The 17,182-nt window shown below is 35.7% G+C and overlaps 1 protein-coding gene across 11 annotated transcripts in view; it reads right to left on the bottom strand.

The window, feature by feature from the left end:
• The window catches only part of CEP135 (centrosomal protein 135), a gene marked incomplete at its 3' end in the record, with an annotated part of 32,746 nt that overhangs the window by 1,592 nt on the left and 13,972 nt on the right, over positions 1-17,182 (bottom strand). For 8 of the 11 annotated variants that reach the window (XM_083836158.1, XM_083836159.1, XM_083836157.1 and 5 more), the window contains 12 exons: positions 16,545-16,622; positions 16,233-16,384; positions 14,393-14,508; positions 14,168-14,322; positions 13,629-13,684; positions 12,353-12,521; positions 9,104-9,214; positions 7,136-7,321; positions 6,019-6,228; positions 4,833-5,035; positions 2,128-2,232; positions 1,586-1,732 (listed from right to left, as the gene is read on the bottom strand). In XM_083836158.1, the coding sequence (XP_083692284.1) occupies positions 1,586-1,732; positions 2,128-2,232; positions 4,833-5,035; positions 6,019-6,228; positions 7,136-7,321; positions 9,104-9,214; positions 12,353-12,521; positions 13,629-13,684; positions 14,168-14,322; positions 14,393-14,508; positions 16,233-16,384; positions 16,545-16,622 (1,688 nt within the window). Of the gene's footprint in view, positions 1-1,581; positions 1,733-2,127; positions 2,233-2,260; positions 4,358-4,832; positions 5,036-6,018; positions 6,229-7,135; positions 7,322-9,103; positions 9,215-12,352; positions 12,522-13,628; positions 13,685-14,167; positions 14,323-14,392; positions 14,509-16,232; positions 16,385-16,544; positions 16,623-17,182 lie in introns of those variants that run through there. The other 3 variants (XM_083836164.1, XM_083836165.1, XM_083836166.1) reach the window with 3 other exon arrangements.

A 17,182-nucleotide genomic window follows, 5' to 3' on the forward strand; every position in this document is an offset into this window, starting at 1 on the left:
CTGTTATTCCTAAATACCAACCATTAGCATATTGTCTAAAACTCTACATTCAGGTCACTGACTCGTTGCTCAAGTGCTTAACAAAGTAAATGTGAGCTGAGGAAGAAAGAATTTCTTGAAAAGATTAAATTAGATCAGAGAAATAAGACAGTTATGGAACAATGTAATTACAGACTACACTTTACTGTGGTAAGCTCCCAGGAAGGAATAACTAAGTAGACTGAAAGATGATAGAAATACAGAGATTTTTCTAAGGCAACATTCCACCAATACATTTCTAAGGCAAGACAGTAAAAAGTTAGTCTGCATATCAATTCAGTTGATCAGATACTTTCTTTAAAAACGCGTACTTCATGAAATCGGGACATTTTCTGATAGGATATGGTACAGAGCTGTCATTGGTAAAACCAACTACACAAATAGTAGGATAAAGTAGTTCACTATATAGTATTCTTCAAGTACAGCATCTGGACTATTTTTATTGCACTCACTATGAAGCAAGAAAGATTAAGGACAACAATCTACTAATTATACTCATTCTGAGAAACATGTTGTTTACCATTATCTTAAGAATGAAAAAAAAAATGATCCAGAGATTACTGGGCAAAATCTTGATTTGCAGCGTAACAGGGTTTGCCTAAAGGCTCACCAATAAAGCAAAAAAAGTCACAATACTCTTTCCTCCTCCTTATTAATACAGGAAATAGGTCTTTATATTAACAAAAGCAAGCCTACGAACAGGCCATATGTATTTACCCACATAAATAGTTTAAACTGTTATCAGTTTGGAATTCTGTCTTTTGGATTGAGCAGTTAGATTCATAAGCTTTTACTGCTAAATATGCTCTTTCCCAAACAACCACTGCTTCTCTATCCCTAACCTTCCACTCTTCACTGCAAAGTATTACACAGTATGGCAGAGACAGGATATAAAGTCAACTAATCAGGCCTGTAACATGTAACAGACATCACCTAAACCAATGACCTCTAAAAGAATAAAACTGTCAGTGAAAATGAATGAGGCTGATTATGACTTTTTAATTTTTTTTTTATGGACTCTGGTGACCATGATCTTAGACATTCATAGCCTCCGAGCACTAACAATGAAAAATACAGTGCTAATTTTTAAGCACTTTTGGAGACTGTTTCATCTAATGTGTTGGGGACTTTCTCCTACGTGCTATCTTTCCATCATTGTTGTACTTGACAGAATCTCATGATGTTTCTCTTAATATGAATCATTCATTGTTTGGGGATAACTATTAACAGCAATAAATTGGCAATATATATTTGGACGTAATTAATGACAATAATAAGAAGGCAATATATTTGGGAGCTGTCAGATGATGCAAGACCATTAACAAAAACAGGAATGGGAATCCATTACGGCATATGGTCTTTGGAGAGCACTTTGCATCTATTGTTTCCAATCAATATTTTATAGTAGGAGAGTCAACAAAAGAAGAATAAGTACCACCTAAGGTGTTGAAGAACTTTGTAAAATTAAAAAAGTATTAGTTAGAAACAGTTTAAATCTAATTCTTATATGGAAACAATCTGAAAGAAAAATAATCAAAACACTTACTTTTCAGCTGCCGCTTCTTCAACTGTCCTTACAGCTGCACGTTCTGGAGACTGAGAGGGAGACCTTAAAGTAGAACTGAGAGGAGGTGAAGCACGTAATGATGATGTAGAGAGACCGTGTCGACGCATTTCTTGAATTGCGCGCTCCCTACCAAAAGATACTAATTTCAGTTACAAAACACTTTGGTACTGCAGGATGTTAGAGCAAAAAAAATATTTTTTTTTACATATTTTTATTTGGCGATTTTCACAATAGTTTGCAAAGAGCTTTGTTTTCTTGTAAAGAAATTTTTCTTGTTGTTTTTTAGGTGAATGGATTTATTTTTTTTAATGCAATGCTAAATTCACAAAATTTAGGTGGGAATTCAGAAACAGCATAAGGTGTTTTTTTTTTTTTTAATTAAGCAGTTTTCAGGTTGAGAATATTAGGTTTTACATGCAAGTAGGAACACAATTTTCCATAAAAGTGCCCCCATATTGAAAAAAACAGTTTTAAAATGAGCGAGAGGAACCACCTCAATATGAAAAAAACCAGCCTCTTACCGTTCAAATCGTTCGGTTGTTAGCTGTCTTTTTAAAACATCATAGTCAGTCTGCAGCTGTGCAACTTTACTTCGAAGTAAGGAAACCTCTCTATTATGACTGCTTCTAAAAAAAATCATGAGAAGCAACAAAGTTTGCTTTGTACACTGACAGGTGGGAGCTTAGAGGAATTAGAACTAGTCAACAAAACAAAAACAGATTCTCAACATGTTTCACACAAACCAAATCAAAGAGAGAATTCAGAAGCAGAGAGAGCCAAATGAATCCAATGGCATGTTGCTGGAAGGAACCTAAGGTGAGAAAGCTGTGAGAAGCCGGCAAGTCTCTCAATACACCCTTACTACAATACATCATGTTCTTTTTCAGATAAAGTCAAGCAGAAATATGTTTTATAAAAACAGACAAAATAATTACATTATTATTTTATTGATTTACTATCTTCTGTTGCAACGTGAAGCTGGTTATGTGTACAGTTAAAAAGAAGAATGAAATAGTAAGTATTGTCTTGTCTGTGGACAAGAAACAGATGTGGTTTCAGTAGAAAGTATATTAAGCAGGCTCGAAGTACCTGTCTAGAAACAAAAACAGCTGAATAACATCTAAATAAAACCAGTATTAATGCAAACTCAGACCAGCAAAGCCCAGTTCCTGAAGGCCTGTCAAATACACCCTTGTGTTTGGGACCAACTGTTTCAACCACAAGAATCAGAAAGAAAAGCAGCCTTGAAAAATCTTGAGTGACATAATTAAATACGTTACTCAGCAATTCATCAGCTTGGACAACTCAATGCTTGGTTGCAAAACGCCCTGAATTGCATTGGAGAGTAAGCAAAAAAGTCGTTACTTGGGTGTAAAATAAGTCATCTAAACCAGAATCTAAACAGCTACAGTATTCCACAGAATCTTCAAAGTCAGTATGAAGTTGAGTGCTAAAAAGTCAGTTCCGGAGAAGGAAAGATGAACTAGTTTATTGCTTAAGCACTGAACTTGAATCCTGAAAAAAACAAGTTCCATTCCCAGCTCAGTCACAGACTTCGTGTCTGAGCACCTGTTGTTCTCTGACTCCAGGGAGATGTGAAATAATCCAGAGATTTGATCCCCCCAAAATGCAGAATAGTCACTATTCTTCCAGAACATCTTCCCTCTTCCTACTAGATCTTATTCTATTAACAGTGCAAGTATTGACATTTGCAATGAACAGGAAAGGAACCCCACGATTTGGGTGGAAGAAATCTTGTGAAAACATTACCATTAAGTCACTTAAATACAGTTTTAATGTTTGTACAGAGCAAGCTAAATTTATGTTAAACAAAAAACTCATTCTTTCCTTTTCTTGTAATTTTAGTGTTTTATTTCACTCAGGACATTCCATTAGTTTATGTTCTTTGTATGCGATTAAAGTTCTTTTAATAATAATAAAAAAATCCCACACTCTTCTAGTACCCGCATTTGATATAAAAAAACCCTCTCTACTCTTAACTTTATTCCTCCAAAAAGATCCATCTTTTCTCTGTAAAAAAATTGAGGCAGAATCTCAGCACATGCACAGCATGAGAAGTTGCAGCTATTCTATTGAGAACATTTGTATAGGTGCACATTTGCATAGGTGCTAGTTTCAGCTCCATTTATATTTAAAAGCAACAATACATCACACAATCACAGAACAGTTGATGTTGGAAGAAGCCTCTGGAGGTCCTCTCGTCCAACACCCCTGCTCAAACAGGGCCACCTACAGCAGGTTGTCCAGGACCATGTCCACGTGAGTTTTGAGCATCTCCAAGGAGGGGACTCCACAACCCCTCTGGACAACCTGTGCCTATGTTTGCTCACTGGCAGTCAAAAAGTGCTTCCTGATGTTCAGAGGGAACCTCCTGTGTTCCAGTTTGTGCTCACTGTCCCTTGTCTCGTCACTGGGCACGACGGAACAGTCTGGCTCCATCTTCTTCATACCTTCCCTTCAGGTATTTACATACACCAGTATGATTCCCCTGAGTGTTCTCTTCTCCAAGATAAACAGTCCCAATTCTTTCAGCCTTTTCTCATATGAGAGATGCTCCAGTCCCTTAATCATCTTCGTAGCCCTTCGTTGGACTCTCCAGTAGCTCCGTGTCCCTCTTGTACTGGGGAACCTAGAACTGGACACAGCACTCCAGGTGTGGCCTCACCAGTGCTGAGTAGAGGGGAAGGATCACCTCCCTTGATCTCGAAGGAAAGGATTTTAGTGATTGCACTGAAAAGATGGAAGAGTTATATCAGACAAGTAAACTTCAGGAAAGGTGTAGCCTCCTGTACCTGACTTTGACGTGAGAAAATCTGATGTGAGGAGTCACGAGCAGCAGAGAAAGTAAAGCAAACATTCTGAAGTCAACACTGCGCACAGTGAAAGAAATTCAGTGCTTATTCTCAAGACTGAAAAAAAAAATAAACAGGGTGCACCTTTCCTTTTAGAGTAGGTCTCCTTTGGAACTCCTGTTTGAGTTCAATGCTAAACTAATGTCCACCACAGTGGTGATTAATCAAAGTGATATGACAGATGCAAAGAGAAATTTTCAGTAAACAATGTCACAATAGGCCGAAAGGCTTTACTGCAAAAATCCACTCAGCCCACCAAACTAAACATCAAGAATTTGACTATGTGAGTTAAGTGTTGCCACAAAGAAAAAGTTTCATTGTAACCCATATAACACATGTAACTTAGGACTTACAGTTTGCCCTCTGCAAGTGTTAGCTTGTCTTTCAGTAGCTGAATTTCTGAATCTTTCTCGTGGGATGTTAAATGGTTCTGAAATTCTTTATCTCTACTGGTAGCCAGCAATGTTTCAAGATTCTGAATTGTAAGTCTCTCACTGGATAACTGCTTTTTCAGCAATTCTGCTTCTGATTTCATATCTTCTAATTCACCTAGAACCTAGGGCACAAATTTTATTATTTATTTATACGCTGTGTTTACAAACAACACAATGTGCTTTCCTGACAAGTTGTAAAAACCAAACAGATTGGAAGTTTCTTAAAAATAGAAAGAAAACTGAGCTCGAAAAAACACATTAAAACCTAAAATTATTTAAAGCTATATTTAATTAAGAAATATTCAAATATCTGTCAAAGTTCTACCAAGAACTGGAGTGCTGGAAATGTTTGGGTAAATACCTGGAACACTAACTGGCTTTAATGGTGTAGGCTTTTGCACAGGTACAAAAAATCATATATACTGTGCTTCATTCCATTTGACTAGGTCAGCTCAATTAGCTTCTCAACTTTTGCCAAAATTGTAGAAATGTTTGTTTTCCTCATCAACTTCATTTATTATAAAGAAATCCTGTGGGGATTAGACCTCCTGTTCTCAAGGTCTTGAATAACCAGTAGCGGAAAGCTCCATCAAATTACTAAGTAAAGACATGACTTCATTAATAACCACTTCAAAAGAAAAAAGTTCAGGTATTACGAGCATTTAGAAGTGTTTAAACTATTTCAAAATATTTAACACTTTTCAGCTGTATCTAAAATTTCAATTTAATTGAGAAAATCCATTAGGGAAAAGTCTTTAATATATAAATAAGTGCAGCATTCACCTTGTATAAAAGAAAATATGTAAATCAGAATAAATTACAATACAGTAAATAAAACCAAATGACTATAATTTGCCTTCGCAGTTAACAAAAACTATTGCTGCCACATTTTTTAACGGTAATGAATGAAATTCTTTCTGTACATAAAAACAGATATAGATCTGGATAGAGCAAAATTTGTAAGACAATTCACACAAATAAATGCAAAACTACTGATGTAAATTAATTTACTTTGCTCTCCAAAGTAATTTATTCTTTTTTTCAAAAACCATTAAAAGCAGAAGATGTTTTATTATAACAAAGTAAATTTGCCTTTGTTGCTTACCCGTTCATAATCCATGCTTTTGGAAGCAAGCTGTCGAGATAAAAGTTCTTTGCTAGCCTCAAGTTTAACACAGAGTTCTCTCACAGAAGCCAGGTCAGCCAACACAGAAGACTTATCCTGATTTTCACGTTTAATGTCCTCTTCCAATTTGGACATATTTTTTGTAATGGAGGAGATCTGAGATTCGTATGCTTGTGCCGCCATAATATGCTAAACAAAGACAAATATGGATATCTCTTCAGTGTTGAATGTTAACAGTTCTCTTGTAACGGATTTTTTTTTTCCTTTATCCTTCAAAATTAGCTTTCCCTATAAAACTACCATCAGATTACATTATTTTCTTCTTCTCTTTCTAAATCACAGCTAGGAAGATCTGATAAATGATCTCTGCAATTTTTAATTCACCATCTTAAAGGGCTATACAGGTATTATACAACAGTGGAAGGAGGCTGGACTGCAGCATCAGAAAAGAATTAAAGTTTTAAACCCACAAAATATGATCTATTTCTTTAGTTGGCTTACATTATTAAGTCTCTTACTTTTCTTTTGGTTAATTAAAAGCATGAGACAGAATATGGTCAGTCCGGAACTGTCCGGAACTCTAAATTTTCCTTTTAATGCTATTGGTCCAGCTGTCTGTACTATGTAATCCTGAATCTGGATTTGGACACTACTACTACCACCACCAAATTTCTGCCTTTACTCCAGCCACCAATGCTTCAAATACTTCATTCAAAGCTTCAAAAGAAATTTAAGAACGAAACTTAGACAATACTCATAAAGCTACATGCAAATATTCTGAAGCAGCTAAATAAAAGTTTCTTATAGAGACAGCTTAATAACCATGATCACCCAACAGAAGAGTTCTTAAAATACATGCATACGTGCATATTCTGATTTTGGGATATTGGGCAAAGGAGGTTAGAGAAGGAAAACACAAGTAATCAGAACCAGTTACTGTTTCAAAAACTGTCCGTATTTGAAACAGTCATGAATAGGAATTAACTTCTGTTCAAGCATTAAAAAAAAAAAAAAAAAAAAAGTATGTTGACTTTATTACAAACCACTTGAACATATCTCATTTTCCCTGACAGAACTACATTGTGCAAGTTATTACCTCCTGGATTTCTTTTTCCAGAAGTTCTACTCTCTCACGAAGATGTCTCCGATCTGTATCCACACAAAGGAGTTCAAGTCGTATTGAGCTGCTTTCCCCTTCAGCTTGGTGAGCCTTGATTTCCCAGCCTTCAGCTTGTGTATGGACCATTCGGAACTTCTCTAACAAATCTTGGTTTTCTTTTTCCTAGATGAAACAGTAAAATACTGCAATGACTAGCATAACTTGACATTTTTTAACGCCTACTACTTATATTTTTTTAGAAGAAAGTAGGAAGTTTCTCCATTTTCTTAATCTTATTGTCTTGTCAGTTACTAAATTGCATCATCTCTTTTGCAAGTCCAAATAAAAAGTGCAAATAACTACAGTGGCGGCACTGAGTTTTACTAAATAGGAATATTTACATTTAGTGGTTGCTAATAAGTTTCAAGGCTCCAAAGAGAGGGGTTCTTTTGGACCTCTGAGTTGTCAGTGGTCACATTAAGGCGTTGTACTGATCCTTAGTGGTCTATCCAAGAAATTCCAGCAGTAGTCTATTTTTAGCCCTTTTACTTACTGCACTCTTACTAATATTTACATTACAGCAGTGTCTGAAAGACTGATAACCCATTTGGGCATACACACTGAGCAGTCTGTCATAAAAGTACAAAACTGCAGACTTTAGTGCTGGCAAGGTATGCAGTAATAGAAAAAATCCTGCTTGTGAATTTTAGCTTCACCAACTACAAATGCATATTATAAGGCAGTGCTTAATTTCTCTTCTTTATTTAGCTACATTTCTTTCTTCCCCTGTTCATTCAGTGCACAGCAGGATGAGCATACTGCTAATATGAATCAGATTTATCTAGTGAGGAAGGCTACTGCTTGTGAAATTCCTTCCTGCAGAACAGAATGAGGGGCATTAGGAAGCAGAAACTCATGATTAAACAGCTGAAGACTGTGCAGAAAAGTAAATCCTTGTCTCCACAGAAAACATTCATATGTAATATTGGACAAATCCCTGAAACCAAACTTTCATAATTCGCCACTAGCTTCTTGGTACCTGACTTGAATGACTGGACTCCCATCTAGCCACATATGTAGCTGAAGTGCTTTGGACATATGACAGATAATTATAATCACTCTTAACAACTAAGTTCCATGTGTTTTAAACTGAAAGTTCAAGGCTAACATATACTACCTACCTTTATTTTTCCCTATGCTTTAGTTTCCACTTGTATAAAGTGTTTGAATTTGCAATGATTCAGCTAGCACAGGAAAGCTAAAGTCAGACAAAAACTCATTCTTTCCTAACCAAAGTCACATAACAGATTTACTAGTTCATGTTGTCTTGAAATAATAGTTTAAAATAAATAGAATCTATAAGATTTAGTTCACATATTTAACACTTTTGAATCCAAGCATCAGGATGAAATACATTTATCAAGAGCACTGTTTTGTCAGTAAAGCAAGAAGTCTGAAATCTTATTAATCATAGAGAAAACATTACAATGTCCTACAGCAGAACTACAGCTAAAATTTCATTTTAAAAATTGTCAAATATTAAAAACTATAGTTTAAGCTTGCATGTTGTCTACTTATCATTGGATAGTACCAGATATTTTACTAGTTGTGTTGTTAAAACTCACAAAACTCAAAAAGTAAAACAATATTCAAACATATGTCTGTCATTCTGCAGTGTTATGGACAACTGAAATTTTATCAATGGAACCGTGATGCGCCAGAATGTAACCAAAGCTTCAGATCTAGTAAGGCTTTGTATAAATTGACTAGGAACTTGAAAATACTGCAGATAAAAGTATATGAAAACTAAAAGAAGAAAAAAGGGGAGAGGAGATGGGGAGAGAACAGGACACAAAACCTCACATTCCTTAATTCGTTTATAGTACCCTAACAGGAGCATGTTATACTCTAATCCCAATAACATTACTGAAAACAGCAATGAGTGCCTACACATTTTATCTTTACCTTTAAAGCCATCAGGCTCTCAAATCTCGAAACTTCAGTTATATAATTATGAACCCTAGTTTTCATTTCTTCTTTTTCACGTATTGCATCTTCAAGCTCAGTACTGACAGCCTAAAAAGATTACAGAAAGGCAAAACAGTGCATTAGAGTAAATTAATCACCATATATTACTCTATCAGACAATCAAAGTAATTAAATATGCCCTAGATTTTATTCTATTCTACTTTTAAGTAATTTAGTCAAATTCCCTTAGGTTTTGTAGGGTTCAAAAAATATCCCCTATTACCTTAGCGACACAGAAGAGTTCTCCAGGTAAGAATATCACAGAACAAATGTGAAACAATGAATATCATACCAGTTCACAAAATCTACAGATTCCCTGATGACACACCCGACTGATCTTTGGAAAAGTCAATATATGCATATTTGGGGGCTGGGATTTTTTTTTTTAAGATTCACTATCCCTGATAAATTAAGTTTTGGTGTGCCAAATAACTACAAAAAACAACTTTAAAATAAACGTTCTGATGTTAGAAAGTTGAGCTGCAAGATAAGACCATATTTAAACATAAAAAATGCTCCATGGAATTTGAGATGTTGGAACTGCTAAATCTGGCCCTCTCTCAGGTTCAGCAATTCCCTTCATCCATTGTGTCCTCAAGCGAGGAGAGACAAAAAGGCAAGTATGTTCCATCCCCATTATGTACGTTCCACCACGTGGGGGAAATGGAGGATATTTCTTTTCCTTCGTCTTTTCATGGTATGTTAATATTCATTAACAGCAGCCTTTCCACTCTGTGCCTTACTTAGCTTATGCTGAATTCAGGTCTTCCAAAGCACACTGGGAAAGCTTTAGTCATCGTATTATGATAATATTTAACACTTCATCATATTAGATACCTGTGAATGGCATTTCTAATCTCAATGATGCACCTGTATGTTTATGTATTGTACCATACCTTTTACAAAAATGATTCAGGGTACTACATCACTTACAACATCTTGAACATTTTAGCGTCAGACTCAGCTGAATTGATGGAATGGAAATACATGGATTAACAAACACGTCTTTCATTATTTCTAGGGCTGGCATTTACAATGAATTCAAACAAGCATTTGTATCTCAGCATCAAAACTGTACAAAGCCTTTGAATCTCATGAAGCTGGCAATAGCTGTATTTGTTTGAATAGGCAGTAAAGAGTTGCAACAAAACTCTGGGCTAGCTCTTTAAATCACAGTCACATATGCTTTAACTAGTTTTTCTACTGTTTAATCCAATAAAACAATGTTACTTACCCTACAAACACTGGGCATTTTTGCTATACAACATCCATGTGCACATTCTACTGCATCTATTGTATCCACTTCGTGCACTTGGAACTGGGAGACTCTTGGCCAGCAGTAACCAACTGGTCCACAAAACCATCTCATTATTCCTGAACACCTTACATGAGGGATTAACAAGACTGCATGCACTTCAGGCACTCCCAGCCATGGATCCCAGCCCCAAAGAATTCCAAGTAAGAACAGATGGAGCAATGCTGATTGGAAGCATGCAGATGGACATGAACTATATATGCTGCTTGTGCTCTTTGAAAGAACTAGCCTTACACAACAGTGGTGGTTTCAACCTGTGAACCCTGGGGAAAACTTCAGGATGAAGATGCTACAACAGTAACAGTGATGGTGATAATCTCACAGTTCAATTAACTGAACCTCTCAACTACTTCTAGTTTAGAGTTTTCATTTAACCTACACTAAACCATCAGCTTGAAACAGCCTGTTTTTCTACAAAATATTCAATGATACCCTAAAGAAATAGACAATTCCTCAAGACATTAAGGATGTTATTTCAACTTCAATTCTATAACTGACGTAAGTTTAACTCATGCATTTACAGCATGCCCTTTTCAAGTATTCAGCCATCAGCAACTGAAAGAGACTGCATGCCTCTCCACTGGTAAGGTGACCACTAGTACACATGAACCAACACTCTGAGCCCACCAGGCAATGAGAAACCACTTCCCACCTACTTTTTGGCCTAAAGCTACTGACTGTCAACCTGTTAGTAAGGAATTATGTCATGACTCTCAACTAGTGAGAGCTACGAAAAGATGAAATCATATAAAACAAATATAAATAAGTAAAATAAAACTCTGCAAGCAGTCAAAGTACCTGCACAGAATCACCAGGGAAAAAAAAAAGCTGCATTGCACAGCTGAACTGATACCACCTCAGCAGACACCTACCTTACCAATGTAAAGACAACCCAATAAGAACATTTCTCCAGGCACCTTTGAATTCACCATCTAAAAATCCCACACAACCTTGACATAATGGAAAGGGAACCCCTCCTATTCCCATCGACTCTGCATCCTTATCCATTCCTGAAATCAGGAAACAAATTCACACTATTCAGGACTACCATAACTTAAAATAAGTTTTCTTCGATCCCTCTACCCCGTAGCTTTTAAACTCTGTTGTATTTTCTCCCTCAAAATTGACTTTTCCCAATTTATCAGTGGAAGCAGAGTTCGGGCAGAACAACGCACAGAAATGGAAACTGACCTTACCAGAACTGGAGATTAAACACCTGACAACTCTTTTTTTTTTTTTACAGCCACCATTACCAAGACTCAAAGAAAAAAATCTACATTCCAAAACATGCTGATCACAAGTGTGGCATAATTCACCCAATACATCCAATGCTTCATGGAAACTACATGGATAAAACTAAAAAATCACTACGTACTAGAATATATTTGGATGTACTAACAACCTTTTTTTTTTTTCCTCTCTCCCTATTTATGAACCAATTAATAACCTGACATTTGCTTTTACAATGTGTTGCTCTCTCAATATCCTCTCTGTTCCACAGGTAATAAATACTTTTTTTTTTTTTTTAAACCAATTAACTACCAAGTGATATAACCAAGTTACAAATTCATTATAGGATAAAACAGTTGTGTCATCTATTTATTTTATTTAAATTTATTTTTTAATCTGGGGAAGAGTGACTAAACTGAAAGCTTGTTTATTTTTCCCCCACTGTACTGGCTATGCATATAAAAATACCCAGAATAATTGCTTTTACAGTTTTTTCCCTGTCACTGTTAATAGCTCAGTGTTCAAGAAATGCCAATAATTAATCATACTCAATCAAAACTCAGGATGTAGCAGTTTTGATGTTCCATTATATGCAAGCAAACAATAAATTAATTCTTCAATAGTATGTACTGCCTTCATACCTGGTTTTCTCTGGTCATTGTAGCTAGGTCATCTTGTAATCGTCTATTTTCTTTCAGAGCCATTTCCTTTACTCTTCCTGTTTCTGCAAGCTCCATGTGGGATGCATCAAGCTGGCGATGTAAGCTAGATATCTCACGGTCTCTGCTGCTCAGCATGTCCTTTAGCTGGCTATCAAGTGAAGGATTTTGAAAAAACTTATTTAAGATGTCCCTTCTCACACTATATTGCATACTGCTGAAAATTATCAAACGTGGACTTCATATATACACAAAAGGCTGTGGTTTTTTTGCTTTTTTTTTTTGTTTGTTTTTTACAAGGTACAATTCTTGCTTTCTGAAGGCTGACAAACACAAGCATAAACTAAACATAAACGTAAGTTAAGGTTGTAACATGTTAGTACGTAGAAATAATATGGACTTACTCTTCACCTTTGAAGATATGATATGAAAAAAGTCACACATTTATTAAGCAAACAGCAATTACAGATACTTGTGTTTACCTGTGTCTGTTAGTGATTACAGTATATCAGCACTTGCATGTTAATACCATAAAGGAAAAAGACTTAGTTCCCTGGATACCTTAGACTTAAAAGGCATCAAGCAAAACAGTAAGGAAGAGGTTACACAGAAAACTAGAAATATAAATATGAGAATTTCAGCAGACATTTGCCCTACTTTTTTTTTGCTGCAGATAATTTATGTATCAAGGTACCAAATACTCAGTTACACTGGCATTGAGATGTTATATATTGCTGTTTAAGTATTTTGTTTTTAAAAGCTATAGATTTAAAAGTGATGCTTAAAAGGAGGCAAGAAGGAAAGATCAGACAAAACCCAGCTAAAAACTAAAGATACTTTAATAAGGAGCACTGGTAGCATAAACTAGAAGAATTAATTTGCCAATAATTAGAATTCAGCTCTTGACTTATACCTGAGTAAATCTAATAATATCTAGTGGCATAATTAGAATACTAAATAACCACTTCTTAATTGAGAATTAAGAAATGTTAACAATTTGGGAAAATAAAAATAGAAAAACAATCGTTAATTGTTAATTGCTGCGTTAACAGTACCCTAGCAGCATGCAATTAATTGCATGGGAAGTCTCTTCAAGAATTACATGTATCTTTCTCTACAATGTATGCTCCTTTACTTGACTTAAACAGAATGAAACCCCTTTCAACAAAATAACTAAAATTGCCATCTACTTTAAGATCACTGAAGATATTTATTGGGGAAAAAAATCACTGAATAAACTGATCTAGCCTTTACTCACTCTGTTGATGACTCCAGCTCAGAAAGAGTTAGACGTAAATGAGTAATTGTTTTTTCCTACGAAAATAAAAGCAAAAATTGTACTAGGTATTATTATATTGCAACACTCCAGGATAGTTCAAGTTAAATAATTTTATGTTTAAACCTTTATTTCAACTCTTCATCTGTAAGCATTTACATCTTTGCACATTCAAATTTCCAAGCTTCTTTACTGAGACAGGATTGTCTTGTCAAAAATAGATGGAAGTCTGCAGAGGATTCTGCCAACTCAAGCTGGAACCATGTATCTCAGTACAAACCTCCAAGTGGAAAATGGGAAGAATACTTTTATATTTTCTTGGAGTGTATAGGGAACACACTAACAATCATAATTAAAATTTATTGAGTTGGCAAATGACTTTGTATTGCCTAGGTCCAAACACAGAGTTCATGTGATGCCTAGAGTTCTGCCCAGGTTTTGTTATCAAGGCAAAATGTCTCCCTAAAATCTAATGGCTTTACAAATCCCCAGATGGAGGGCGAAGTAGTTACGGTACATACCTTGTTAGCTAAGTTGTCATCTAAGCATGCAATTCTTTCTGTTTTTTCATCTACAGTTTCTTGAAGACTGTCCTTTTCTTTGTCCAAAACAGTAATGGTACTTCTAAGCACATTGACTGCTTCATCATGTGAAGTGCTCTTCTGGTTTAACCTATCTATAAGTAAAGCAGTAAGTACTCTTGATTTTAAAAATAGGAAATAAAAGTAAAAATAACTAGTGATCACCTATTTCCTCCTCTAGCTTTATAATTTCTTCTCGAGCTGACTGCAGTTCATCCTTTTTGAGAGACAATCGGTGCTGTAAGTCTTCAATAGACCTCTGGAGTTGTTCATTTAAGAGCCTGGAAAATCAGTACACAGTTGAAAGAAGTTTGGGAACTAACTCAGGATCTTCAACTTGTGGCTCTTGAGCTGCTTGAAATGCTGGAACAGTTCCGGTGTAACCTCACGATAGGACTGTGCCATACTAACCAATCCTCTCCCTCCTAGACAGGGAGGGAGAGGACTATTAAAGACTGCTAAGGCCAACATCACCTGGTTGCTCTGGACCCCTGTGGCAAGTCCACCTTAACATCATTTCAAATTGGTGCTATGGAATAAGCATGATAATCCAAAACACTCATGCCCTCTGATTTTTGTTACTAGAAAAGCTAGAGAAACTTTCCCTTTTTTCAGTCCAGAATATCATGCATCGGCAGGTGAAGATCACTCTCATTCGATTAATTCGATTCTAATTCTAACTCTAATTCGATTAAACTTTAGAGGTAAAAAGGAGCCCTAAACACAGCAATAGCAAAATGTCACCGTGCATGAAGTGAAACCAAATGCTAAATGGATTGCAGCCCTGTTCCTCATCTCCTGCATTTTATAAGCACTGATACTTTCTTCTAATACTGAAAAGAATCTATCAAGATACTCCACTCCTATGAATGGTGTCACAATTTTACAAACAAATACACCAATGATTTTACCAACAAGTAGCCTTTGTACAATTTGGAGTGTTGGATGAACTGAGCCTTGCTTCTGAGCTTCAGCTCTTCACAGTTATCTACCCCTGCTACTGTACTGTATAACAGTACAGAAATATAACACAGAATAGTACCATTTTGCTATATATATATTTTGGGAGTGTGGAGTGGGATGTGGGGTGGGACATGACATCTCATTTACAGCGTTACCTATCCTGTAGTGCATCTTGTATCCAATGCTCTCATTTCTACCTATATCAAAAGCCAGATTTCCAAATCTCTGCCCAGATTTATTCAGTTATCCATTTCCACATTCTCTAGGGCCTCTTTTTGTCCCACCACATTTAGATACCTGATGGGAGCTCTAAAACAACTTTAAGGGCCAGCATTGAGCCTGCAAGTTTAAATAGGCCTTAAAAATAAGTGGGTATACTTAACCCTACACTTCTAAGCAAGTTGGTCAAATCCCTGCAGACTGGGCCTATGGATCTTAAGATGCTAACTTGCAAAACTGTAGTATGCTTGTGATAGTGCTAGCACATGACAGAGGCTGACAGAAAAAAACAGCTCAAATGAGATGTCATTACAGACTGGCTCTCCATGAACCACTCGACTGTCAAGTATCAATGATGCTTGGCATAAAATCTTCAGTATTATTGACACCTCCATAAAACAAGCACAATTTGATCCCACTGCTGCAGTTTGTAAAGGCATCTGTCTTCATTTTAACAAACAGTACTCCTTTTAGAAATTTTCTGTTCTGCTACATTCATAAGCAGAGTACATGGTTGTTGAAGGAAACAGTTCAAGAAGGAGAAGAAATTTTTCATTCACTATTAGCCACAAAAAGCATCAATGTATCTGGTCATCAAATATGTCCAGGAGGAGTTCACTGTGAAAAGCTACCACAGCACTTTCCTTACTCCAATTTACTTTTCCTTAAGACAAAAACAGTACCAAGGGATATATATATAAAAAATATTTTATAGTCTTTCCCAACAAAAATATCTCTATCTATATCTCTGCTATATGTTTATAGAAGAAACAAAATTATGTTAGCATCTGTGAAAGAAAATTACATTTTGCATTAGACTTACTGAAGTGAGCAAAGCTCAGCTTTAAATTGAGAAGAATCATCAGATGTCTGGGCGAGTTTATTGGACTTCAATTTTAATTCATTTTCCAAAGAGTTTATTCTTTCTTTCAGGATAGAGATTGTACTCTTTAGTTCACACCTTTCCATTTCAAACTACAATTAAAAAAAAGGCATGTTATTGTTGAAGAAAACTATCACAATTTGTTTTTTAAATAAATCTAAATTGAAAACAGCTAGCAAAATTAATTGCTTGAAATGTCTATCCTATTCCAGAATAAAGGATTGCTTGGTAAAAAAAAAAGAATGTACTTACTTCATGAATATTATTTTCCAGTTCTGAAATATCACGCTGCATCTTTGATTTTTCAAGGTTAGCTGTTTCTTGCTGAATCTGAGGTAGAAATATGGGACTACATGTAATAAGATACATTATGCTTAAATGTAAATATCTGTAAGAAAACACTGTTCTACTTCTTAGATGCATAACCTAATGCAAAGTTCTCTATAAAACCAGAGAGCAATAGCTGAAAATACATTGCTCCAGTTCAATATACGTATAAACAATAAAAAAAAAAATACTGAATCAGAGTTCTGTTAAAGGAAGCATATATTTATATTTGGTCCCAATTGAATTAATACTTGTGAGTTGCTGCAGAAAGATTACAGAGCTACAGGGCAACAGAAAGGGTCACAAGCACGTGTAGCTTAGCATTAGAAGAACATCTTCAAAGTAGTACATACACATAAAAATATTCTGTGGTTGGAGCTTCATATCTAGACTCTACGCATAAGGGCATGCCATGTTTGCTTGCAGACACTTCAAGCGTGTTCCTCTACCCCACCCCCACTTAGCAACTGAGTTTACAATGATAACTCAGAAAACTCATCCAGCTCTCTCAAGTGATTTTGAAATGAGACAAGTTGAAAAGTTACTGAAAAGTGGAACTGACT

This window comes from Anser anser (genome assembly GCF_964211835.1).
Source record: "Anser anser genome assembly, chromosome: 4".
Taxonomy (NCBI): Eukaryota; Metazoa; Chordata; class Aves; order Anseriformes; family Anatidae; genus Anser; species Anser anser.